Below are 26,813 nucleotides of genomic sequence, written 5' to 3'. Positions count from 1 at the left end.
CCTGGAACCACATACTTGAAAAAGCTGGAAGTGGTGCTGTGGCTAAAGTGGCAGAGTGCTAACCTTGAGCAAAAAGTGTCCAAGAACAGTGCCCAGGCCCTGAGTTCAAGCCCCAGGACTAGCAAAAAAAGAGAAAAACACAATGCAAGAGCATGGGGGCATGCGGGGGAGGGGGATGACGGCGACAACAACTTAATGTTGAACCTGAATGGATGTGCAGAACTGGCAGATTTCCTTGGACCAGGAGTTTAGCCTAGTGTTAGAGTGCTTACCTAGCATGCACGAAGATCCGGGTTTGATTCCTCGGCACCACATACATAGGAAAAAGCTAGAAGTGGTGTTGAGGCTCAAGTGGTAGAGCTCTAGCCTTGAGAAAGTCCAAGGACAGTGCTCAGGCCTTGAGTTCAAGTTCAGGACTGGAAAAAAAAAAACTCAGCAGACAGATGCCAGAAAATCCAGAGGGGCCTCCAGAGTCAGCCCACAGAGCACACACACAAGAGCCAGGCCATCCCCACCAGCCAGTCCAGGAGAGGCACGCTCGCAGGCCCTGGCTGCAGAGCCTGAGCACCCTAGGGCTGCCCACCTCCGCATTTCTCTTCCCTGGCAGGACTTCTGGGAATGCTCTACCAGGGCTTTAGTCCAGGAGCTACTGAAGGCCTTTTTTTTTGGTGTTGGCTTCCTGTGTAAACTGTGTACTGACAGGTTTATTTTTGTTAGAAAGCAGGAGCTAGAAGCCAATAAAGTTTTACCAATGGACTGTGGAGGAGGCCGCCCAGGCTTCACCTGCTTGTTTTGCCAGTCCTGGGTCTTGAACTCAGAGTCTGAAGCACTGTCCTTGGGCTTTCTCAAGGTTAGAGCTCTACCACTTGAGCCACAGCACCACTTCTGGCTTCTTCTATATATGTGCTACCAAGGAATTGAACCCGGATCTTCTTACATGCTAGGCAAGCACTCTACCACTAGGCTACACTGCCAGCCCTTTACCTGTTTTCATATGCCTGGAGTAGAGTGCTCTCAAAGGCAGCAAGCACTTCAGAGGCCCCGTGATAACAGTGCGCAGGAGACCCACGGGGACTCTCAACCAGAGGCAGCACCAGGGCAGAGATTCTTGGGGCACCGGGGGTAGGCAGCTTCATGGCTGGCACAGGGGCCTTCTTCATCCTTCTCTCCACCTCAGCCAGAACCCATGGGGCTTGCTTACCAGCTTCCCTCAATTCAACCCTTGGGAACTGCCAGCACAAATCCCAAATCCCACTACACAGTGATGGCCACCCCAATGCTGACCAGAGCACAGGCTCTTCTCACCTCTGAAACCACATGTCCCATCACAAATAAGCCCCAAGAGAGATGGTAAGGCAGAGCTGTGGTTACCGAAAAAGAGGCATGTTCTATGTCATACTTACCATTTAGAGAAAAAGCCTATTGCACACACACAATTTCCACATCCAGACCCAGCTCCCCGAGTCATCGCTTTCTAGATACCATCTAAGGGCTCATTTCTAGTTACAAAAAGGAGGAAGTGGAGGGGAGGTTCTGCCTGCCTCACCGCTCTGAAAGTCCTCTCCTTCCGCCTAGAATGTGGAGGGAGTGGAGACAACAGAGGACAGGGCCAGGTCACAATCAAAACCAACACAAATGAAAAGCAGTTGCCTTTAATCTGTACGGCTAGAGGTGAAAGGGGACTGGGAGGCATCCTCTCAGAATCAGCTGGCTCCAGCAACACCCTTAGTTACTAGACTCTTGGTGAAGGTTGAGACTTCGGGTGGACATGCCAGTACATGCCCTGAACTGGGAAGGGTCCTGGGTGAATGGGAGCAGTCTATGTGACAGAGCAGGGGAAGAGCACTCCCTGCCCTCTCACTTTTTGAGCAGCCCTGGAGTGACTACAGGATGCTTGTGTCCATGAGCCCTGGGCTGGGAAGACAGTGAAGCATGCCTAGCCCAGCAGCCATGCCCAGGCGGAACCACACATCCTTCAGCACCCCACATGAGAGACAGGGGCAGAATGGTCATGTTGCTGTGACACCATCAAACATACAAACAAAGCCTCGGGAACAGGAGAAGACAGTTGTACTTTAGTGGGAGACGGGTGTTTCCTATCTTTGACTTTGCCTTTTTGCTTTGTCTTAGTTTCTGGCTTTCTGAGGTCCTAAGATCTGATCTATAAGCTGGGCTGGGCGGGGTCTTGGATCCTACTCAGCCCCTGAGTGCAGGGTGCCAGGCAAGCACCATCATGTGGGCTTCACCAAACACCCTGGAGCTGTATGTCACCTGGCACGCCTCCCACTTCTCCTGGGGATGGGCACTGTGTGCCTAGAGGTCCAGGCACTACAACCCCCCGCCCCCAGTTTCTGAAGACGCAAGTCTGCCTGGGCTGTCCTCAGACCCTACCCAAGAACCCCTGATAACCAGGATCCTGCCCGCCAGACAGGATCCATGCACTCTGTTGAAATTCTAAGACTTGTGGTACAGGTTCTGTGGCTTGGATCCCAACCAGATCTGTACAAAACAACCTAAAAAGAGGTGTTGAAAAGAAAATGAGCTCTGGATTGCCACACTTTTCAGAAACTACTTTTTAAGAAAAACCCGATTACCCTCTTCTCTGATGTAGACGTTTAAAACATAAAAAGTTCACTGATGAGAAAAGAGCAAGAGTCACTTCCTGAGAAAGGCTTGAGAAACTACAAGAAGGTCCAGTACTTCCTGATTCATCAAGAACTGACACAGGGAGGGAGAGGATGCAGATCCCAAAGGTCCCCGAGACAACAGCCGTGAGACTCCCCCAGAAGGCAGCGTGCGAGGCCAGGATGCCAGCATCCGGAAACGTGCTGATCGAGAGGGTGATCCTCCTGGCTTATCCAAAAGGAGGCCGCTTACACTGAAGGGGAGGCAAAGATCTAGAATACATTTAGAACCCACAATACTCCCTTGGTAGCTTAATGTACCAGGCACACCAAAATGACGAGAACCAATCACATGGTCTACTGCTTTCATGGCTACAGCCAGCCTGACTCCGCAGGCTTGACATGACTCTTTTATGCTAATCAAATCACACTATCTTACAAGGGGATTATCTATTAGAACGTTTTAATCCCAGGCTGGTTTCTAGCAGCACAAACAACCAAGCCTAATGCAACACCAGATACAGTGCGCTGCAGGATAAAGCTATAACCACAAAAGTCAGTCTGCTGTGCATCTTATGTCCATACACCTAAGATCAAGTTTAAATTCTTTGGGAAAATCACACTTGGATTCCCCCCTTCCACTCATTCTGCTGCTATAAATAAACCAATTAAAAGAAAAATAAGAAGGAGGGGCTGGGATCGTAGCCTGGTGGTAGAGTGCTCACCTAGCATGCACAAAGCCCTGGGCTCCATTCCTCAGTACCACATACACAAAAACAGCCGGAAGTGGTGCTGTGGCTCAAGTGGCAGATCACTAGCCTTGAGCAAAAAGTGTCCAAGGACAGTGCCCAAGCCTTGAGTTCAATCCCAGGACTGGGAAGAAAAACAAAAGGATTGGGATGCACATGAGAAAGCTTAAAGAAAAACAATTTTTAGAGCCAGGAACAGGGCCTAGTTGTAGAGTGCTTGCCTGGCATGCTCGAAGACCCAGGTTCAATTCCTCGGTACCACATACATAGAAAAAAGGCAAAGTGGTGCTGAGGCTCAAGTGGTAGAGCTCTAGCTTGAGAAAGCCCAAGGACAGTGCCTGGGTCCTGAGTACAAGCCTGAGGAATGGCAAAAAAAAATTTTTTTCTAGAATTATGACAGCTTCTCAAAATAGGAACTATTATTCACAAGTTGAACAACTGACCAGCCATTACAATGTAAGAAAAGCTAATTAACCTGGCACTGGTATCTCATGCCTCTGAGTTACTAAGGATGCTAACACTTGGAAGATAAAGTTCAAAACCAGCTCGGGCAGAAAAGCTTTGTTTTGGGGGGGGGTTGGTTTGGTTTGGGATTTTTTTGGGGGAAGGGGGAGTGATAAGCTTGAACTGGGGCATCAGCACTGCCCCTGAGCACTTTTGCTCAAGGCTAGCACTTTACCACTTTGAGCCACAGCGCCACTTCCAATTTTTCTGGTGGTTAACTGGAGATAAAAGTCTCATAGACTACCGAGCACAGTAGCTCCTGCCTGTAAATCCTAGCTACTCAGGAGGCTGAGATCAGAGGATCGAGATTCAAAGCCAGCCCGGGCACTAAAAACCATCAGACTTTTATTTCTAATTATCCACTAGAAAACCAGAAGTGGTACTGTGGCTCAAGGGTTAGGGTGGTAGCCTTGAGCTGAAGAACTCAGGGACAATGTCCAGGCCCAGGGTAGGGCAGCAGCCTTGAGCCGAAGAGCTCAGGGATAGTCTCCGACCAGGCCCAGAGTTCAAGCCCAATGACCCAAAAAGAAAAAGTCTCAGAGGCCAGGAGATTGGCCTAGTGGTAGAGTGCTTGCCTAACATACACAACACTCTAGGTTCGATTCCTTGGTACCGCATACACTGAAAAAAGCCGGAAGTGGTGCTGTGGCTCAAGTGGTAGAGCGCTGGCCTTATGGAAAGCCCAAGGATGGTGCTCAGGCCCTGAGTTCAAGCCCCAGGACTGGCCAAAAAAAAAAAAGTCTCATAGACTTTCCTGCTCAGGGCTGACTTGGAACTGTGATCCTCCAATCACAGTCTCCAAATTAGCAAGGATTAAACATGAGCCATCAGTGCCCAGTTAGAAAAGTCGTTAAAATTCTATCACCAATTAACCAGCAAAATGCTGGATTGTAAGTTTAGTTCAAATTGTAGAGTACCAACCATAAACAAGAAAGCAGAGGGAGGGTACAAGGTCCTGAGTTTAAGCCCCAGTACCAGCAGAAAAGAAAAAAAAAAACTAATTGAAGGAACCATCAGCTGGTTCCCTCTATTTCTTCCATATTCATGAAAGTTAAGGCACCTCTAGTTCCTCCAACACACATACACACACACTTGCACCTAGAATAAAGAAAATAAGACCTAAGTCTCAAAAATAAGACACCCTTAACCATATAGCTCAAAGTGAAAATAGTTTTAAAGGGGAAGAGGAAGAACAGGCCAGAGGAAAAACAGCTCCTTCTGTGTCAGCCAAGTTCAAGATCAGGAACTAAAGTCCTCCTGACACAGGTTCCAGTAGGTCTCATCTTCTCCAATAAGGAGCCCACTCTATAGAGCCAGGGACCCCTGCAGCTCTGCTTCCCTGTCTGGAGCTCATTTTCCTATAGTCCACCATCACTAGGCACCTCTACTGGAGGTAAATTACCTTATCATTCCCAAGCCTGTCCTCCTCCTTCCTGGATTCTGGGTGGACTACCACCCACACCCACGGTCCCTAAGGCCCTCCCTCTAGCCCCAGCAGTGCCCACCCACTGCCCCTGACTCCATAGGAGCCCCCACTCTCTCAGGCCTGGGGCACTCACAAAGAACTTGCTTTCTGGGTCCCTGGTCCAAAAGACTAGCTTGCCCTTAGCTACTCTTTCCTGCACTACTCAGTATCCTTCTCTGCCCACCATCTGCTGCAAGAAATGGTTCAAGTACCCCAGGCTCAAAGCACTGCCTGCCATTGTCACACCCCTCTCCACTCTTCTTCATGGGTCTACTTCTACTACGCCTTCAAAACAGCTCTGACTTTCTTCCACCCAGCAAGAAGCCTGCAGTGACCCTGGGGGCCCTGCCCTGACCTTCCATCGTCTTTCCTGTAATTGTCTGTTGATGAGTGTGAGCAGCTGGGAAGGCAGAGCTGTGACTTTATGGTGTGCTTCCAGGGTACTCAGCAGCAAAGCAGAGCTCCATACAAAGGAATGAACAAATGAATTACCTTGTGTTCCTTAATAACAGTGAGTCAAATGGTTGCTTAAGAGGAAGCAACAGTATTTCAAGATCAGTAATTAGAAATGATGGTAAGTAGAGTCCTCGGTCTCCATGGCCATCACCAAGCGTGAAAGGAAACCACGGCAGTAAAGGAACTGCTCCTCGTGCTAGCCACAAGCATTCGCCAGCCCCCTCATCAGCTGAGTCAGACTGGCAAGCTGACATCTAAAATAACTCAACCTCATGACTACACAGAACTATTTGCAATGAATCAATGATCAGGGAGTTACAAGAAACCACATCATTCGGGGAAGGAGGAATTGGGAGGTGGTGTGGAACAATTGGGGAGAATCACGCAGCTGTCAGGGGAGGAAGCGCAGTAAAAACAAGGCCTGAACTCAACCCCAGGACCACCAAAACCAAAAAAGAATTTCTGACTGAATCTGCAAGAAACCAAGTTTCTGCTTGAACTGTCAGCCCAGAAAAACCTTGCTCTCTCAGCTTAATCACAAAGAGAAAATGGAAAAATGCCACAGGGACACCATCCACTGACACTATTTACAAAAGACTTTGAGAAGTCCCCACTACCATACTCAAGAGAACCATTTATTTATTTATTTATTTATTTAAGCCAGTCCTAGGCCTGAGTTCTATTCCTGAGCTCCTTTCTGCTCAAAGCTAGTGCTCTACCACTTGAGCCACCACACCACTTCCAGCTTTTTCTGCTATAATTAGCGACAGGAGTGTCACAGATCCATGATCCTCAGATCTCAGCCTCGTGAACAGCTAGGATTACAGAGCTGAATCACCAGTGCTCAGCTTAAGAGAAATGTCTTTTTTGGGGGGGCAGTCATGGGGCTTGAACTCGACCTGGACACTACCCCTGAGCATTGTCCCTGAGCTTTTCAGCTCAAGGCTACAGCCCTACCGCTTGATCCACAGCACCAGTGGTTAATTGAAGATAAGAGTCTCACAGTCTTTAATGCCTAGGCTGGCTTTGAACTGCGATTCTCAAATCTCAGTCTCCTGAGTAGCTAGGATTACAGGCATGAGCAACTGCACGTGACTGAGAAATGTCTTTAAAAGAATTTAAGGGGGAGGGAAATGGGTACCCAAGACATGTGAAAGGGTATCAATGTATGTGAATTAATGCACCTTCTATCTGGCAAATATCATGTAACCCTTTTACTAATTACAGTAAAAAAAAAAAGAAAAAGAAAAAAAAAAAGAATTTAAGGGGCTGGGAATGTGTCTTAGTGGTAGAGTGCTTTGGTAACATGCATGAAGTCCTGGGTTCAATTCCTCAGTACTACATAAACAGAAAAACAAAAACAAAAAACAACAGAAGTGGTGCTGTGGATCAAGTGGTAGAGCAAAAGTGCCTTGAGCAAAAGAACCTAAGGGAGGGACTGGAAGGTTAGCCTAGTGGTAGAGCTTGCCTAGTATGCACAAAAACCCAGGTTCAATTCCTTGGTACCACATACAGACAAAGAGCCGGAAGTAGTGCTGTGGCTCAAGTGGTAGAGCTCTAGCCTTGAGAAGGCACAAAGACAGTGCTCAGGCCCTGAGTTCAAGGCCCAGGACTGGCAAAAAAAAAAAAAATCAAACAAAGAACCTACGGGACAGAGCCCAGGGCCTGAGTTCAAGCCCAGGACTAGCAAAAAATAAAGAAAAGTTACCCAGTGCTGGTGGCTTACAACTGTAATCCTACCTTACCCAAGAGGCTGAGATCAAAGGATGGCAGTTCAAAGCCAGCCTGAGCATTAAAGTCCATGAGGGAGCCAGATGTGGTGGCTCACGCCTGTACTCTTAGCTACTCAGGAGGCTGAGAACTGAGAATCAAGGTTCAAAGCCAGTCCAGGCACAAAAAGACCTGATATTCTTATCTATGAGTAACCTCTAGAAAACGAGAAGTGAAGTTTGGCACAAGGGTAGGGCAGCAGCCTTGGAGCTGAAGAGCTCAGGGACAGTGCCCAGGCCCAGGGGTAGGGTGGCAGCCTTTAGCTCAAGAGCTCAGGGACAGCGCTCAGACAGAATTCAAGCCCCATGACCCACCAAAAAAAAAAAAAAAAAAAGAGTCCATGAGACTCTTATCTCCAATTAACCACCAAAACAACTAGAAGTGGTGCTGTGGCTCAATTGGTAAGAGTGCTAGACTTGAGCTCAAGAGCAGCGCCCAGGCCCGGAGCGCAAGCCCCATGACCAACCAAAGGAGGAGGAGAAATCATTTTCCCTCTGGGAGAGGGGGCGGGGAGGGAAAAGAGGAGACAAGACTTCCGGGAGAGCTGGCTCACGCCTAACAACTCAGGAGGCTGAGCTCTAAGCACTGCAGTCCGAACCCACCCGGGCAGGAACATGACACTCTTCTCTCCAGTTAACCACCGGAAAGCCAGGTGGGGCGGAGAGCTGGCCGGGAGCAAAATCCCTCAGGGACCGCGCCAGATCCTGAGTTCAAGCCCCAGGACCGCACTCCACATAAACCACCAGGAGCAGGTCCTCCAGCGGAAGGGACGGCATCAAGGAGTACACTCTTCAGTCAAGGAGCCCGTGCACAGCCTACAGAATTAAGAGTGAAGGAAGGGGGGGAGGGGAGGGGCGGGCGAGACACAGTGCATGACCAACTGCTCTGTTAAGTGGCAACTCCTTCATACACATGCTTCAGTAAGACATACCACCGGTGGCCCAGGCCTCTGAGGTCGCTGCCTGACCCAACAGCCTCCAGACCATCTCGCCACCTCGCCGCTGACGTGACTCGCTCCCGTCCTTTTCCGGAGCGGCTTCCCCTTCCCGCGCCTGAGGGTGACTGACTCGGGCTGGCCTCACGGCCCCGCCGGGCAGGACGGGACGCCCGCGGCTGACTCAGCGCTCGGCCCGGCCGGGGCCTCGCCACGAAGGGCGAGCCTGGCCCCCTGCGCAGGACCGAGGCTCCCGGCGTGGACCGTGCGGGCGGGCGGCGGCCGGGGCTCGCCCCGGCGCGGCGGGGAGGCCGGGGAGGCCGGGGAGGGCCACACCGGGCGGCGCTGACCGCGGTCCCGCTCGGGCCACCCACCCTCCCTCGGGAAGGCCGGGGCCCGGGCGGCGCGGCCCGGCCGCCTCTCTCACCTCCTGCGCCGGCGGTCCCGGTTCCTGCCGAGGCGATCGGACAGGCGCCCCAGGAGCGCGGTCAGCCCGGGACGGCCAGGCAGGAGGCCCAGCAGCCGCCTCCAGAACACCGGCCCAGCCGCCGCGGCCGCCATGGAGATTCGCCGCTTCCGCTTCCGCTTCCGGCGCAGGAGAACTTTATTGACAGCCCGCGCCGCGGACACGGCCGGGGAGTGCGCAGGCGCGGGAGGCGGGGCGACGGGAGATCGGCCCCGCCCCGTCCTCAAGGCCCCGCCCCGATCCTCCGGGCCCCGCCCCCGTCCCCGGGTTTTCCCGCGCCGCACGCCAGCAGAGGTGGCGGTGGCGTCACAGGAGAGCTGGCAGGTGCGGCGGTCCCCGCACCCGTGGGGTCCCCGGCGGCAAGATCCCTCTCTGTTCAAGCTGATCGAGTACGAGGTGGGATTCGACTCAGCGCTTCCGAGTGAGAAAGGGTGAACCATGGAATGTCTTAACTTCCAGGAAGGAGGCGGAGACCCCGGTTGTGGACCGAGTGGGGTCGTGAGCCCTGGAGCTCCGCGGCGGCCCGGGAGCTCGCGACCGCACCGCCGGTGAGCGGCAGCGGTCCAGGCCTCCGCGGGACGCCTGCAGGCCGCTTTCCGCAGGCACTTCTTGGCTCTGGGAGGCATTCCGTGAGACCAGCACGGCCTCCAGACCCAGCGGCGGGCGCTGACACTGACAGCACTGGCGAGTTAAAGCCGTAAGTGCTTACGTTAAAGATAAACCAGCTGAAGAATGGCCTCCCCTCTTCCGTGGCCACACACGGAGAGCCTCTGGCCTCAAACAGCCATAACCAGAGTGAAGCCACCATATATTCTCAGGTTGTAAGATGTTCAGATAATGCCTTTTTTCTTAAAAGTGACTTTTGTGCCTGGGTGGATACTAGGGCTAGGCTTTTTCTGCTTAAAACTAGATATCTACTACTTGAGCCACACCTCTATTTCTAGTCTCTGGCGGTTAATTGGAGATGAGAGTCTCTGATTCGTCTGCCCAGGTTGGTATAATAGGACACACACTTTCTGATCTGAGCTCCTTGGTTAGAAAAAGGAAGGAAAATTCCCATAGCAGTGGGGCCCAAAAAGCCAGCCTAAGGGGGTTCCAATGTCCCAAAGGTCATGGTGGGCTCACAGAAGGACGGTTCTCCCCATACTGTGAGCATTGAGGAGCCCAGACAAGGAGACGCCCTGACACCTGGGAGGTCCTACCTCAGAGTCCAGCTCAATCTCTCAGCCCCCACCCCCCCAACTATACCTTCTGGTTAGTGCCAGTCGTTCTTTCCCAAACAGGAGATGCTAGGATGAGAAAGACAGGAAGATAGGAGTGATGACAGAACTGTGTCTTCCCAAACGGAAAAGGAAACCCATTCACTGAAAGCAGAGTTGACGTCAGGGAGTGGGGGGCTGCTGCCCCAAGAGCAGACTGCTCTCCAGGCAGGAAATCCTGAACCCAGGGCCTCTGCCTCACTGTTTATGATTCACTCTTCAGACAAAACCATGCCAGTGTCAGAGGAAGTCCACTCCTCCCTGGCTTGCTGCTGAGAGAGGGTCTTTCCCAAACATGGGCTAGGAGAATTCAAGAGGAAGAAGACCAAAGGGCTGGTGAACCCGTACAATTGTGCAACATGAGGAGCCAGGATTCTTCATCCAAGCCAGGTTCTCACAGACCCTGCCAAGATCTCTCGGTCCAACTAACAGAGTTAGATAGTAATCTTTTCTACAAGTGTAAAGTTAGGTAACCAACTTTGTGCTAGTTCAGTGGCGATAAGAAAGACCAGCCTTGAATCTTGGATTCAATCGAGATTCTCAGATTTCAGCCTCCTAAGTAGCTAAAACTACAGGTGTGAGGCGAGATCTGTTTTGTTCGTTTGTTGTTGCTGCTGCCGCTGCTGCTGCTGTTGTGGGGCTTGAACTCGGCGTCTGGGTACTGCCCCTGAGACTCTTTGTGCTCCAGGCTAGCACTCTACCACTTTGAGCCACAGCACCACTTGCAGCTTTTGTTTCTGAGCCAGGGTCTCACCACATAGCCAGGCTGGCCTGGGTTTTCTCTGCATTTCTTGTTTACTGATCTTTCTCTGGCATTATTTGGCATTTTTATTTTCAGATAAACTTGATGAATGCTTCAACAAGCCCCTCTTCAGGATCTTGAACTGCTCCTTTTCACCAGAGACCTACATAGTTACATATAGCTGGAATCCTGTGGTGGGGTTATTGTTTCTTACCAGTCCTGGGGCTTGAACTCAGGGCCTGGGCACTCTCCTTGGGCTTTCTCAAGGATAGCATTCTACCACTTAAGCCACAGCACCACTTCTGGCTTTTTCTGTGTATGTGGTACTGAGGAATGGAGCCCAGGGCTTTATGCATGCTAGACAGGCAAGCTACCATTAGGCCACATTCCTGGCTGGGGGCAGGAGAGGGAGTTGCTATTCTCCGTGATTAATTCAAGCCCTCTAAAACGATTAGTTCAAGGCCAGCCAACATTATATACTGCGACCCTGTCTCAAATAAATAACACGGTTCCTAGATGTAATGAAGGTGAAGAATACATGATTTGTAGAATAATCTTCCTTGTTATAATCACTTTTAAGCTAAGACGTGTTGATGAGAACTGTTTGCCCCTCCACCTCCAACTACCACCTTCTTGGTATGGGGAGCCATCCCAGTGACCCCTCTATGCATAACAAATCTATGCTAATGAAAAATGGGGGTGATAACATAGACACCAGTGAGAAGCACAGGTAGGTGCTTGTTTCCTGTGTAGGGTTGACCTGCTGTCACTTATTTAAACCCTGGACTGGCAAGAAAACAAAGAGTACATAACTGGGTGCCAGGGGCTCATGCCTATAATCCTAGGTACTCAAGAGACTGAGAGCTGAGGATCCCAGACGTCAGCCCGGATATTGAGACTGACTCAGTAGGCAGAGCGCTAGCCTTGAGCAAAAAATCCAAGTGATCAGGCCCCAGAAATCACACACACACACACACACACACACACACACACACACTCACACCCCATTCTCCATTCTCAACTTCCAGCTTTTTCAAGAAACTAGAGATGAAAATCTTAGGATATGCCTATCTGGATTGACTCCAAATCTTGAATTTGGATTCTCAGATCTCAGTCTCCTGAGTAGCCAGGACTATGGACAGGCTTGAGACACTGACACCCAGCATATTTTGTTTTCTTTTTTTTTTTTTTCCCAGTCCTGGGCTTGAGCTCAGGGCCTGAGTACTGATTGTCCTTGGACTTTCTCAAGGCTAGAGCTTTACCACTTGAGCCTCAGCTCCACTTCTGGCTTTTTTTTTTTTTCTATGTATGTGGTACCGAGGAATTGAACCTGGGTCTTCGTGCATGCAAGACAAGCACTCTCCCACTAGGCCAAACTCCTGGCCCATGTTTTTTCTTGAAACTGTCTCACCACATTGCCCCAGGTGGCCTCAAATATCCAGGAAACTCACATCCCTGTTTCTAGAGTAGCTAGGATTACAGGCAGGCAGGGGTGAGCCACCATACCTAATATATCTTTTTCTTTTCTTTTCCTTTTTCTTTCTTTCTTTCTTTTTTTTTCTTTTTTTTTTTTTTTTTTTTGGCCAGTCCTGGTCCCCTGGTCCTTGCACTAAGAACCTGGACCTGGACGCCGTCCCTGAACGTCTTTTGCTCAAAGCCACTACTCTATCTACCATTTGAGCTACAGTGACACTTCTACTTCCAGCCTTTTGTGTTTTTGTTCTTGCTAGTCCTGGGGCTTGAACTCAGCGCCTGAGCACTGTCCTGGGGCTTTCTCAAGGCGAGAGCTCTACCACTTGAGCCAGGACGCCACTTTCAGTTTTTTCTATGTATGTTGTACCAAGGAATGGAATCCAGGTCTTCGGGCATGCTAGGTAAGTACTCTACCACTAGGCCAAACTCCCAGCCCCTGATACATTTCCTTTCTTTCTTTCTTATTTTCTTTTTTCTTTTTCTTGCCAATTTTGGGGCTTGAACTCAGGGCCTCAGCACTGTCATTGAGCTTTTGCTCAAAGCTAGCACTCTACTACTTGAGCCACAGCACCACTTTGGCGTTTTCTGTGCATGTGGTACTGAGGAATCAAACCCAGGGCTTCATGCATGGTTGGCAAGCACTCTACCACTAAGCCACATTCCCAGCTCCCTGATACATTTCTTAAAGGGGCAGGTAGCAAATATTTTACACTTTGGGACCAAGTGTTCTCAGCGAGAACTTCTCAACTGTGGTGTTAATTTTTTTTTTTTAAAGAAAAAAAGGCCCTGAGCAGGCAAAAGAGCTTGGCTGCATTCCTTCTAGCGCTTTATTTGCGAAATCAGTTTGCCAACCCCTGAACTCAAAAACAAGTTTCCTCATACCTGTAACTATGTACCAGCCTGTATGGCCCAAAACTAGAGGAGATGAAGTCTTCTGGGAACAGGGCCTATGCTCTTTAGAGCTGTGGGAGGCTCAAATGAGCCTGAGGTGAAGAAAAAATCTTAGCCAGGTGCCTGTGGCTCACACCTATAATCCTAGCTACTCAGGAGGCTGAGATCTGAGAGTCATGGATCAAAGCCATCTAGGGCAGGAAAATCTGTGAGATCATTACCAATTAACCAGCAAAAAGTGAGAAGTGGAGCTGAGACTCCAGTGGCAGAGTGCCAGCCTTAAGTGAAAAAGCTCAGGAACACTATCCCAGCCCTGAGTTCAAATCCCGAAGCAAGGCTGGCACACACAAAAAAGATAAATCTACCCATCATGGAAGTTCAATTATCAGCCCCTCCCTGGCCTGGGCAGGGAACCATCTTGTCCAGGTTCCTCCACTTATCCTGTAAACCTTTTAATGTCCAAAGTCTTGTCATCAGCAAAACAAAACACCTCTTGCTCAATGGCTCACTCACCACAAAACAGCCTTGTACTTTCTGGCATTTGGTCAACAAGAAGCCAGAGCCCAAATTTCTGGAAATGCCTCCAGGGCAGAGCATCCTGGTTTGTTTCCCTGTCAGTGTGAGTGAGGATAAATGCAGCACTGGGTTTCAGGGGAATCTCAGCCTCTTGTGGCATGGCAGGCAGCCAGCACCACCCCAGCGAGAAGCAGCAGGCCTCGGGACGCAGCAGTCCAGCCACCACGTGGGGAAACACAGCAGCTATGGTCAGCTGTGTTGCAGGGAATCCCGAGTCCCCATCCCCCACGCAGGTAACTGGGGCAGGAGGCTGGGGTCTCCTCTGTAGAGCCTAAGTCTGCCACCTTTTCTGGCTTCCCCCAGCCCATCCCCCGTATGAAGTTAAAGCAAGAGGTTCAGTATCTCTTTTTTTTTTTTTTTTGGTCAGTTGTGGGCTTGAATTCAGAGCCTGGGCACTGTTGCTGAGCATTTTTTTTTTAAATCTTGGCTAACACTCTACCACCTTGAGCTACAGCTCTACTTCTAGTTTTTAGGCAGTTAATTGGAAATAAGAGTCTCAGGGGCTTTCTTGCCTGGGCTGTTTTGAGCTTCTGTCCTCAGATCTCAGCCTCCTGAGTAGCTAGGATTATAGACCGGTATGAGCCACCAGTGTCTGGGGAGACTGTGTCTTGAGGCTGGCAAATGAACTCCCTGACAGGACAAGTTTGGCTTGATCAGACCTAGACAGGTTAGATATAAAGATTTGGTTTGTACCTCTGACTGAGGTTTGGTTTATTTCAAGTCCAAATGGCTTTCTCAAAGTCTTACCCTGTCTCCTGGAGAGGGAAGACAAGACCACACTGAAAGACTGCCAGACTGTCCACAGTTCCTGACCAGTAAGAGAAAGGAAGCTGGCTTAGGGAGGAGACTGGGCTGAGCTGGCCAACCCAGGTACCAGCTAAGGCCCAGGAAGATACCAGAGTGCCAGCCCACCTCTACCAAAGCATCCCGTTTTTCCTGAGGATATAAATTTTCCAGGTTTTAAATGATGTTGCATTTTATTTTTGTATGTATGTGCAGTCCTGAAATTTGAACTCGGGACCTAAGCACTATCCATTTGAGCTTTTACGCTCAAAGCTAGCATACTACCACTTGAGCCCCAGTTCCACATCTGGTTGTTTTTTTTTTTTTTTTTTTTTTTTTTTACCAGTCCTGGGCTTAAAGCTCAGGGCCTGAGCACTGTCCTTGGATTTTTCTCAAGGCTAGAACTCTACCACTTGAGCCTCAGCACCACTTCTGGCTTTTTCTCAGTATGTGGTACCAAGGAATCAAACCCAGGTCTTCGTGCATGCTAGGCAAGCACTCTGCCACTAGGCCAAACTCCCGGCCCCCACATCTGGTTTTTTAGTGGTTAATTGACGATAAAAGTCTCAAAGACATTCCTGACCAGGTGGGCTTCAAACCATGATCCTGACATCTCAGCCTCCAGAGTAGCTAGGGTTACAGGCGTGAGCCACTAGCACCCAGATTCAAGACTTTTCTTCTTTGGTAGGGGTGGGGGTACCAAAGCTTGATCTCGGGTCTTTGTACTTACTAGGTATAAGCCTTACCACCTAAGTCATTGCCAGCTCTCAATATTTTGGGGGTTTTTGTTGTTGTTGTTTTTTGGGGTGTTTTGTTTTGTCTTTGGTGCAGTCCTAGGGCTTGAACTCAGGGCCTAGACACTATCCTTGAGCATTTGTGCCCAAGTTTACTGCTCTACCATTTGAGACACTCCTCTACTTCTAACTTTTTTGGGTAGTAAATTGGGGATGAGATTCTCATGGACTTTCCTACATGGGCTGGCTTCAAATCATAATGTTCAGATCTCAACCTCCTGAGTGGCTAGGATTACAGGTGTGAGCCACTTAATCTCAATTTTTTTCAAAGATGTGTGGCCCAGGGTGTTCTTGTGGGCCACTACTTCATTTGCATTTTCTGGTGTAAAAAAAAAAGGAGAAGGAGGAGAAGGAAGGAAGGAAGGAGAAAAATAGAGAGGAAGAGGAAGAGACTTAGGAGGAAAACCAAGGGAGGGTGAAGAGACAGAACAGATGAAAATCCCAGCTTGCAGGGTTGGACCTTTTGGATGTCAATCATAGGGCTGTATTTTCAGCTAATTTCCCAAAATGCCCCCACCCAACCTGTCTTCCCTGGGTAGAATGAAGTATAATTTCTCCTGTTGGCAGCTCAGGGCAGCTCAGTCGGCCCTTGGTGGGAGGGAGATAAATGGATTATGGGTAAGCATGGGGGATGGTGGATGGCAGAACTGTGGGCTCCTCAAGTGATCTGGTGACCGTCCTGTCTCCACTGGCTCTCTCTGCCTCTGCCAGCTCCAAGTTCTCCCCTCACCTAGTTGGGTGACCAAGAGAGGACAGGAGAGACAGTTCTAGCTGGGCGTGGTGGCTCATGCCTGTACTCTTAGCTACTCAGGAGGCTGAGATCTGAGGATCAAGATTCACAGCCAGCCCAGGCACAAAAGGACCTGAGACTCTTATCTCCAGTTAACGCCTAGAAAATCGGAAGTGGGGCTTGGCTCAAGGGTAGGGTGGTAGCCTTGAGTTAAAAATTTAGCTCAAGGACAGCACCCATGCCGAGTTCAAGCCCCATGACTCGCAGAAGAAGAGGAGGAGGAGGAGAAGGAGGAGGAGACAGTTCTAGGAAAGCCCAGAAGCTAATGGACAGCCCAAGTTCTACCATCCACAATAAGAATGGATTTCCTTCCCGTAGAGGGGACTTCTAAATGTCAGCCTCCCATCATTCACCTCTGACACACCCTCAGGCAATCCCTCTCTGAATGGCCTCCCAGTAGATCATAATAGGTTCTCACAGTTCTGGGACAAGAATCATGAATCACGGGAGCATCTTATCCTCCCCCAAAGAACCTAATCAATGAGGATGAGGTCCCAGATGGAGAAATTCCTAACCCCTACTTCAATCCCCAGCACACAGTGGGTGCTCAATAAATACCCACTCAAGGAATAAATGCTTGACATCCTCAGGGGGAGGGGTTGTTCATGCACCCACCCGTGGAAACGGCACATCATCCACCTATGGTGGGTGTGCTATGGGCAAGTGGGCCACGGGGTGGAGAAGAAATGGGGAGGAACAAACTCCCCAAGGCCTCTGCTGGGACTGTCCTGTCCTTGTCCTTGGTGGAGACCTCAAACTCTCACTCCTCTGAGCCTGATTTGGGAGACAGTCTATTACTTTCCCTTTGAATTTGCCCAGAAATCACTGGAATGAGCACGTCACACTTCACAGTCTCCAGAGCTGGCTAGGCAATAGGTCCTTGCTCCTCTCTGAGGCCTGCAAATGTGGAATCGATGCTACAGGCGTGACCCCTTACACTGCAGGCCCAGCGAGTTCATGGTAGAAGGTGCCTAGATAAACACTTGGTCCTCCAGCAATGTTGGCTTCTCCAAGGTGGTTTGGACTGGGGGGTGGGGTGGGGGGAGGAGGTATGTCTATCTGCAACAGGGCAACCTCACCTCTGCATCCCTCCTGGCTGGGCATATCCATCTTCAGCTTCAGGTCAGGCCTCGTTTACATGGCTCACCAAGCCAGGTTTCCCAGAACTGCCCGACTTCCCTGCTGGTCTGTCTCCTCCCCCCTCCCCCCCATGCAACACAGTCTTAAACCAGTGGGTGCTTCTGGGCTAAATCCACACTCTTCCTGCCCCAGCAAGGCACAAAGCAGGATTTGTTGGTTTGGGGTCAGGGGAGATAATTGGCTGGAAAGCTTGCTGCCCTCACCCCCCACCCCATCTCAGCACTTGACCAGATGTGGATTCCTTTATGACAGGCACAAGGACCCCCACCCCACCCCCTGGCTTCTCTCTATGTGGGTGGAAGATGGCCCCAGGGGCAGGGGTCCTGGCAGGCATGCAGGCCCCGATCCCCAGAGGGCACTGGGAATCTGAGAAGTCAGGGTGGGTGCGTGGGTGGTGGGTGGGCAAAGTGTTTTCTTTCCCCTCCACTCCTTGCAGCTTTCTGGGAAATGCCAGAGGCCGGCTGGGCCTGGAATGTCAGGCTTGAAAGGACTCCTCCGAGGCGGCCACGCAGACATCCGAGCCGCAAACCTTTTCATTAGCTCCGCAGCCCCTCCCGGCAGGAACAAAGGCCTCCAAACTGGAAGGCTGCTTCCCGCTTCCCGGCTGCAGGCCATTGTCCCTGCCTCTTGAGGCACGCCCCCTCGGGATTGTTTGCTGCCCAAAAAGGGAGAGATCAGGGTCAACCTGGTTTGTGACGCCCTACTCCTCAGCTCCTGCAGCCAGCCGGAGCCCACCAGCAGTCCTGGTGGGCACCAAGGCAGAGGTGCCCATCAAACCCTGTGCCAGGCCCCAGTCCCCAAGAAGCAAGAAGAAGAGGACACAAGAAAGAAAGGCTTCTACCCCACAGACACCGGACTAGAAGCATCAGAAGGAAGGGAGTCCAACAGCACTTTCCCTCCTTCTACCCCCAGGTAGAACTCACTAGTTGGATCAGAGTTAAAGCACAAAGATGGATGTCAGGGCACCATGGAGTCACGCGCCCAGGCTACTTCCTCTTGCTATCCAAAGCCCCAGTAGGCCTGAAGACAGGGAGGCCTTGGACATCACGTTAGCCATGCCTGCCGTGGTTTGTGGCTGCAGATTAGGCCACAATGGCAATGTTAGCATTCAGCCCAATGGCAAGCACGGCGCCAGGCTCTGGCTTCCGGTAAGCTGGCCAGAGGCGCCAGGGGTCGTCCCTTCCCATCAGCAAGGCTGGAAAAGAGCTCGGTATTTAGCAGGGCCATTCAAGAGGCGGAGAGCTAAAGACATGGGGTTCAAAGCCAGTCTAGGCAGGGAAGTCCTTAAGACTTTTATCTCCAAGTAACCACTAAAAAGCTGCAAGTGAAGCTCTAACTTAATTGGTCAAACATCAGCCTTGAGCAAAAAAAAAAACCTAAGGGACAGCACACCCAGGTCCTGAGTTCAAGCCTCAGTACCAGCATACACACACACACACTCAGCTTAGCATCTGTCACATGCAAGGAGCTCAGCCCTACGGGCAACTGAAACCTCTGACTACTTCCCCCCTCCACAGAGAATGGTTATCTTTATCTTCCCCATGACCAAGCACCTCTGCCTGGAAATGGGCTTGTGACTTCATCAGAGAAATGGGATTGCGACTTCTGCCTAAGACAAGATTAGAAGGTGTTAGTCTCTTAAATCCCTTAGTCTAGTAGACTGCAGGGTGGAGTGGAGGGCTCAGATCTGGATAATTTGCTCTGTTTTCTTGCAACACCCAGGAGATAAAGATGGGAGATGAAAAGCAGTAGGGTTCCTGTGCTCTGCTGGGCCCTGGTCTGGTGTCCGCCTTCTTGGGGCCTTGTCTGGATGTGGATCCCTGGAAATGTGCCATTCGTGGGTCCACAGTCTCCTCCCATTTCTCTAGTATGTTTGTTTTCAGATTAGCAGCCTAATAATCTCCAGTAAACCATCCTAGGACTTCCCAGAACCCACACCTCTATCCTAACTCTGCGGTGGCTGCAGAGTCCTGCAGGAAGAAACCAAAGGCTACTGGAGAAAAAAAGGCTTGCCGTGGTCAGGGGAAACAGAAGCCAACACAAGCTTTTATTCATTGAGAATTTTCTTTGTATCAGGTTCCAGGTTTAGAAAGAGAATAAATCAAATGAGTGTTTCCTTAAGATTCACACTGAACAAATAAAACATTTTGGCTTACGTGGAAAGGGTTACCCTGGAAGTTTCAGCTGAGGACTTTTGTCTGATCTTAAGGGGGAATCTTGCACGTGTCAATCAACACATAAAAGGTGGCTCTGCCATTGGGGTGGGGGCAGTGAATGTGCAACAAAGCCTAGAAGAAGAGCAGTCCCCTGTCAAGGTAGCCTGGATGGGATCCCATCCTCCAGGTGGATGAAATCCATATGGAAAAATGAGTTTGAATTCATCCTTAATGAGAAGCCATGGCAGAAATCAGAAAGCCAAAACACTTGATGGCTGGCTGAATACAGTCACATTTTGGAATGCATCTTTTTTATTTTTTTGCCAGTCCTGGGGCTTGAACTCAGGGCCTGACCACTGTCCTTGGGCTTTCTCAAGGCTAGCGCTCTGCCACTTGAACCACAGCACCACTTCCAGCTTTTTCTATGTATGTGGTACCGAGGAATCAAACTTGGGTCTTTGTGCATGCTAGGCAAGCACTCTATCACCGGGCCAAACTCCTGGCCCCATGGAATACATCTTATAAAGGAGTTAGTTGTATCATTTCCCAAACAACCACATCTGTACATTAATAGTCCGAATTCTTCCTTCTCTCATACTTTCAAAGTAGTGAGAGAGGGGACCAGAGATGTCTGCATCAGGTAGAGATTGTCCTTACCCACCCAAGACACTAGGTCCCATCCTCAGCACCAAAACAGTAAATTTAAAAAAAAAAAGAAAGAAAGAAAGAAAAGAGGAGCTAGGAATGTGACTTAGTGGTAGAGTGCTTGCCTAGCATGCATGAAGTCCTTGGTTCGATTCCCCAGTACCATGTAAACAGAAAAATAGCTGGTAGTGGTGGTAGAGTACTAGCTCAAGCACAAATAAGAAGCTCAAGGACAGTGCCTAAGTCTTGAGTTCAAGCTCAGGCCTGGAAAAAAGAAAAAAAAAGAAATAGCTTTGAGCAATAGCATTGAACACTTAATATAGGCAAGGCACTGTTGCAAGCATTTTGAATGTGTGAGTTCTTGCTACACAGTACTTATTTCGGGGAAATGAACTTTTCCAACCAGCTGTCCTAGAGCCCCAGGGCTGCTTCCTCCTCTCACCTCTCTCCCAACATCCTCCATCCCAGGTACAGTTCTGACTTCATGGAATTGCAATCACAGGCAGTCTTCTCTCAAGGCATTCAACAGTAAGAGCCAGGGTCCCCGTCTCTCCCTGCAGGGTTCACCCAGCATTCTTCCTGGTGCCTGGCAGAAGCAGGCACTCAGTAAGGGTTAATGGAATGGATGAATGAACCTGGTGTGTCAAAGCATTCTAATGTATGCAGCACTTTCCCATCCATTAACCTCAGGGCTAGTTCCTCAGAGTTTTCCTTGTCCTCCACCGGCCTGGGCACAGAGGTGTATGATCACACAGCCACAAAGCACTCCCTAGAAGAGAATGAGAATGATCTCCGATTGCAAAGAGAGGGGGAACCCATTGCAGAAGGTGACAAGCCTCTTGAGGACAAGGATGAGGTCTCCTTGGAGAGCATCTTGAAAATGTTCCCTGCGTTCACCCTGCTGGCTCCACTGGCCCAGAACAGAGCCAGGGAAGCCTTACTACAGCTCTCCCAGAGGCTGAAAGGAGGATAGGATCACAGCCCCCCATTCCTACTGCACTGGGATGTGTGGAAATGATCTTCATCCCATCAGATCTCCCATGAGGGGAAAACAAAAAGTTATCACTCCTGTTTTACAGTTCCCAAGTCGAGACTGAAGCCCAGAGACTGTGTCCTGATCAAATGTCGAATCTCATTCAGCCCCCAAACGTGAGGAGAGGGAAGACATCCTTGCAGAGGCAATGAGCCCCCGCCCCCCGCCCCGCGCGCCCTCCTGGGCGGACGAGGAGCCGGGTCTCCCTCCACCGAGCTGCCATGTGGCCTCTCCCACCCTTCCCATAGCCGCGTCCTCTCTGTGCCAATGCAGAACTGGGTGGGGAGGACCCAAAACCCATCTCCGCGGCTGCGGGACAGGCTGCCAGGTAGGCGATGCTTTCTGTATCACTTGGCGAGTTCCCAGGCGACTCCAGCACCCCCGCCGCCTGTTTGGGGACGACGCGCAAGGCCGGCCACCTTCCTAAGCCTGCCCCCTCCTTGAGCTCGGCCGCCCCCTCTTCTCATCCCCCCCGCGCCCCGGGACAGTTCAGACCCCCCGACGCGCGGAGGCCAAGTCAGAGCCACCCCACTCCGCGCCGGGCCATCCGGCCGTGGAAACGCTCCCGCGGCCTCTGCTTCCCGGGTCTGACCCTGCCCGGAGGGGGCCCCGCGCCCCCCGGGCTCCCTCTCCGCTCCCGAGCACCCTCTAGCGGGCGCGGGCAGCGGCGGGCCCAGCCCTCGGGCGGGAGACCCGGCGGCTCGGGGGAGGGGGCCCGGCGCCGCGCCCCGCGGTGGGCAGAGGCCGGGCGGCGGCCTCGCAGGCGGCGTGGCCTTCGCCTCGGGGGCTGCGGGCCTGCTCCCCGGACGCGCCCCCAGGTGACCGTCCCGCACGCCCGGGCCGGGGGATGGCCCTCGTCCCCCTTGGGCCGGCCCGGGCGGAAAACGGCTACCGTAGGGCTCGGGGCCCCTCCCAGGTGGGAGGGGGGGCGTCCCCGCCGGGTCCCAGAAAAAAGGAAGAGGCTCGCGGCGCGTCTCCCGGCCGGCCTCCCAGAACTGCCCGCGCCCGCGCCGCGCCCCCGCCGCTGCCAGAAACCGGCCTTCTTAGAAGGGAGGGGTGCGGGGAAAGTGTGAATGAGAAGTTGGGGGCGGAGCGCGCGCGGGGGCGGGGCCGCTGCCAGGAACGCGCGGCGGGGCCGGGGCCGGGCCGGGGGGCCGGGCCGGGGCGGGGGCCCGGGCCGGGGGGCCGCGGCCGGGCCCGGGCAGCCTCGCTCCCTCGCTCGCTCGCTCGCCCGCCTCGCGCTTTGTCTGTCTTTCCCTCTCTTTCGCTCCGGCTCGCTCGCCCGTGCGTCCCCGCCGGCCCGTGTCCCAGCCCCAGGCCCGCCCTCCCCGCCCGCGGCCCCTCCCTCGGCGCTCAGCCTTTCATTGCTGCGAGTAGTGACTAAACATTACAAGAAGGCCGGCCGTGCAGTTCCAGGAATCGGGGGGCGGGGCGCCGAGGCCGCGTATAAACCCCGCGAGCGCGGCCTCGGCGGCCGCTCGGATCCACGCTCCCCGCGCCCTCGCCGCCGCCGCCGCCGCCCGGCCCCGCGCGCCGCCTGTCCCGCTCGGTTCCCGCCGCCAGCCCTCGCCCCGTCCCCGCCGCTCGGCCCGGCCGGGGGAGGGGGAACGGTGAAGCCCGAGGGACTCGCGGGTGCCCAAGCCCCTTTGTGGACTCCACGGCCGTCAACATCTGGGCGCAGCGCGGGCCACCGCTGGCCGCCGCGCCGCCGCCGCCGCCGCGCCTCGGGCACCGGAGGAGGCGCAGCCCCAAGGTCGGAGACTTCGATTCGGGACCAGGTAGGAGAAGGGGGGGACGAGGCGCGGGGAAGGGTGGAGGCCTCGCTGAGGCTGGGGAGCTTTTCCCGGTTTCTCCTCCCCTTCCCGGGTCGTTCCCGGCAGGGAGGGGACGAGGTAGGGAGCGGGGCGGGTGGAAGCCAGAGATCCCAGGTTCCCGGAACACTCAGGCTGGGGCCCTCGGCTTCTCCTGCCCCCTCCCTCCCCCCCCGTACCTCTGGTTCCCTCCCCCCGCCCCCCCGCATCCACGCCGCCAGGGGCCACCGGACTGAGCGGCGCCCCGGGCGTCCCGGGGGCCCTTCCCTGCGCCTCTCCCCGGCGGCGCTCCAGGAGACCCAAGTTCCGCGCGCGAGTTTCCCACTCTGCGTGGCGCTCGGTGCGCGCCGGGGAAGGGAGCTGTGTGGGGGCCACCGCGCCGACGCGGGCAGAGGCGGGGAGCGCTGGACGCGGTGCCCGGGGCGCCGACACGGCCTCGTCCGGGCCCGGGGGTGCCCAGGCCTCCGGGCGAAGGGTGGGCATCCGGGGCGAGCCTGGCGCGCTGGAGGGTTCCGGGCACTCACGCGGCGCGCGCCTTCCTCCCCGCAGCCCTCCGGGATGCGGTAGCGGCCGCTGTGCGGAGGCCGCGAAGCAGCTGCAGCCGCCGCCGCCGCGCAGATCCACGCTGGCTCCGTGCGCCATGGTCACCCACAGCAAGTTTCCCGCCGCCGGGATGAGCCGCCCCCTGGACACCAGCCTGCGCCTCAAGACCTTCAGCTCCAAGAGCGAGTACCAGCTGGTGGTGAACGCCGTGCGCAAGCTGCAGGAGAGCGGCTTCTACTGGAGCGCCGTGACGGGCGGCGAGGCGAACCTGCTGCTGAGCGCGGAGCCCGCCGGCACCTTCCTCATCCGAGACAGCTCGGACCAGCGCCACTTCTTCACGCTCAGCGTCAAGACCCAGTCGGGGACCAAGAACCTGCGCATCCAGTGCGAGGGGGGCAGCTTCTCGCTGCAGAGCGACCCCCGGAGCTCGCAGCCCGTGCCCCGCTTCGACTGCGTCCTCAAGCTGGTCCACCACTACATGCCGCCCCCGGGCGCCCCTTCCTCCATCTCGCCGGCGGCGCCCGAACCCGCCGCCGCCGCCGCCGCCTCGTCCTCCGCGGGGCCGCCCGCCCAGCCGCCCCCCGGGAGCAGCCCCCGGAGAGCCTACTACATCTACTCGGGCGGCGAGAAGATCCCCCTGGTGCTGAGCCGGCCCCTCTCCTCCAACGTGGCCACTCTTCAGCATCTCTGTCGCAAGACTGTCAACGGTCACCTGGACTCCTACGAGAAAGTCACCCAGCTGCCCGGCCCCATCCGGGAGTTCCTGGACCAGTATGATGCTCCCCTTTAAGGAGCGAAGGACAGCGGGGGTCAGAAGAGGGGTCCCTCCCCCCCCCCCCCGTGGCACTTGGCACAAGCACAAAAAAAAAAATATCCAGCTGTAACAGTCCCTTCGCTGGGGGTGCAGGGGCGAAGGCCCCTCGCTTCAGCCCTCCCCTCTGCGGAAGGAGGCTGGCTGGAGCTGGAATGTGTGAGGGAGAGTGCCACCTGGCTCTCCTCCCCTGCTCCAGCCTCTCCGAAGAGCCAGCTGGCCTGTTGGGACAATAGCCATGACAAGCGGATCCTCCTCTCTTCCACCCTCCTCTCCCCTCTGCTTCCCACGGGGAACACCTCGGGCACGCGGAACTCACGAGAACTGAGGGGGAATCTTCAAACTTTCCATCCAACGGGAACTTGGTTTGTGCTTTGATTTGGTTTCAACCTGAGCAGGCTGGTGGGGGAAGGGGGACTGGGGAAGGATGGGAAAGAGAGGCCACCTCTGGGGCTCCCTGGGGCTGTGGGCCAAGGAAGCAGCCACGCCCACTGCCTGAGAGAGGGTGGGGGGGGGCAGCGATGAAACCCAGGTTCCAAAGTCCACGGGTGTCCCCTAGCCCTTCTCTGTTTTCAAGAGCAAGTGGCATTTGGAGGGAGATGAATGGGACTGGTCAGTTGGTCTCATTTTCCTGCCTGCGCTGTACCTTCCGACACCTGGCAGTGGGTGGAAGGGATGAGCCATCTTTGACCCCAATGGGGGATTCTACTTTGTGCCTCCTTACTTAAGTCTGGCTAGGAGATTCGCCTTAAATGCTCCCTGTCCATGGATCACCACTGGCCCTAGCCAAAAACTCAGCCAATCCAGGCAGCGAGGCCAAGGGATTCACCAAGGGGCACTCAGCCAGCTACTGGCCGGGGGACATGGCAGGGGGAGGGTGGAGACCCAGGCCTTCCAGCTGAGCACCAAGCGGGGATTTCTCAGAGCAGAGCTGAGCCGGCTACTAGCCCCCTAGCCTGGGTATGCCCCCTCACTTGGGTGCAGGGGGCAGGCAGGAAGTCATCTAGAAGCCTGCTGGCTGCCTCTCCAGCTGCTTCTCTGGCTCTGCAATAGCACTGATGAGCTGTAACTTACAGGAATGTAGCAGAGATGGAATTGCCTGGAACTGTTCTTTTTTTTTTTTTTTTTTTTTTCCCTGAGGGGGGAACAAACAGACATTTCTGTGTCAGGTATCTGGGCTGGGTGGGCAGCTGTGTGTTGGGGTGGTTTTTCTCTCCTTTTTGGTTTCTTTTGTTTGTTTAATAATGTTTACAATCTGCCTCAATCACTCTGTCTTTTATAAAGATTTCACCTCCAGCCCTTGCCCCTCAACCCCCTACTCAGGCCTTCGAGGAGGCTGTTAGGCGATGCTTGAAGAATTCAACCAAATCCCAGTCCAAGTCAAACTTTGCACATATTTATATTTATACTCAGAAAAGAAACATTTCAGTAATTTATAATAAAAGCACTATTTTTTAATGAAAACCATGACTTGAGCGTTCTTCTTCCCTGCCCCCCCCCCACCACCTCTACCCGGCTTTCTCTTTCACCCACACCCACATAGAGAGAGGAAGGGAGCCTCAGAGGGGGCGTCCGTGGCCCTGGCAGGGCGCTCCCCGAGGTGCACTCACGTCAGAGCTCCTGCCTGCGTGTGTCACGGACAAGCTAAGGCAGCCTTTGCAGAGAGGGTAATTCCTGCTAGTCTGATTCAGATCTGACTAGAATATGCAAAGCAAGTTCGAAGGAAGGGCTTCAAAGGGCTTGCTGGGAGCCTGCTGAGCTGTGGTCAAAGCTGTTAGTCTCCAAGCTATTAGAGGCCCTTGGGCTCCCTGGCAGGGAGGTGTTCCGAGAAAACCCAGACACGGGGTCCTGGAGGTGGCTTGTGACATCAGCATAGTCATCAAAGCAGGCTGGGGGGGGGGGGATGGACACTCCTGATGTAAGCCTTTCATGAAAGTGGGGGCCTAGGGATGGTGTTCAAAGGCTTCCTACCACTACTTCCCCTCATCAGGGGGGCCTAGGGACCCCCAACCCAAGCCATGCTCAGATGACCCATCTATCCAACTTTAGTCAACCCCAAGCCTGGAGCACTTAGAAGCTCCTTGGTTCCCTGTCCCAGACACCCCCACAGAAGGCAAGGCTTCCTGTGTTTTTTTCTGGGCTCTGCATGAGCAGGGACTTGGAGTGATCCTTTCTGGTGACTAGATAGATGCTCAGTAAATATTTGTGAGTTAACCAAGGGCAGCAATTCAGGTTGGACTCGGGTTTGGGGAGGTTAAGCAACTTGCCCAAAGGCATAGCAGTTGGAAATTGGGAGCCAGGCACCAGGGGCTCCAGCTTGCTTGTAATTCTGCTCAGGAGGCTGAGATCTGAGGATGGAAGTTCGGCCCAAGCTTGGAGAAGCACCCACGAGACTCTT

The 26,813-nt window shown here is 53.4% G+C and overlaps 2 protein-coding genes across 2 annotated transcripts in view; one reads left to right on the top strand and one right to left on the bottom strand.

Annotated features, from left to right (window-relative positions):
• The window catches only part of Pgs1 (phosphatidylglycerophosphate synthase 1), a 37,210-nt gene extending 28,050 nt beyond the window's left edge, over positions 1-9,160 (bottom strand). The window contains exon 1 of the mRNA XM_090351292.1: positions 8,930-9,160. Coding sequence (XP_090207418.1) covers positions 8,930-9,063 — 134 coding nt within the window. The 5' untranslated portion in view covers positions 9,064-9,160. The remainder of the gene's footprint in view (positions 1-8,929) is intronic.
• Positions 9,161-22,674: 13,514 nt separating this feature from the next.
• Positions 22,675-25,964, top strand: Socs3 (suppressor of cytokine signaling 3). The gene is made up of 2 exons (XM_090351291.1): positions 22,675-23,028; positions 23,611-25,964. The coding sequence occupies exon 2, from the start codon at positions 23,702-23,704 to the stop codon at positions 24,392-24,394; it is 693 nt and encodes a 230-aa protein (XP_090207417.1). The 5' UTR covers positions 22,675-23,028; positions 23,611-23,701; the 3' UTR covers positions 24,395-25,964.
• Positions 25,965-26,813: the final 849 nt, after the last annotated feature.

Source organism: Megascapheus bottae, chromosome 17 (assembly GCF_031878675.1).
Source record: "Megascapheus bottae isolate mThoBot1 chromosome 17, mThoBot2.hap1, whole genome shotgun sequence".
NCBI lineage: Eukaryota > Metazoa > Chordata > Mammalia > Rodentia > Geomyidae > Megascapheus > Megascapheus bottae.
The sequence above is the reverse complement of the archived record's forward strand: the minus strand, read 5'-3'. Positions and strand labels throughout refer to the sequence as shown.

What these genes read in the sequence shown, in the direction of transcription:
- Socs3 (XM_090351291.1), top strand. Translation starts at nt 23,702, where the DNA reads ATGGTCACCCACAGCAAGTTTCCCGCCGCCGGGATGAGCCGCCCCCTG.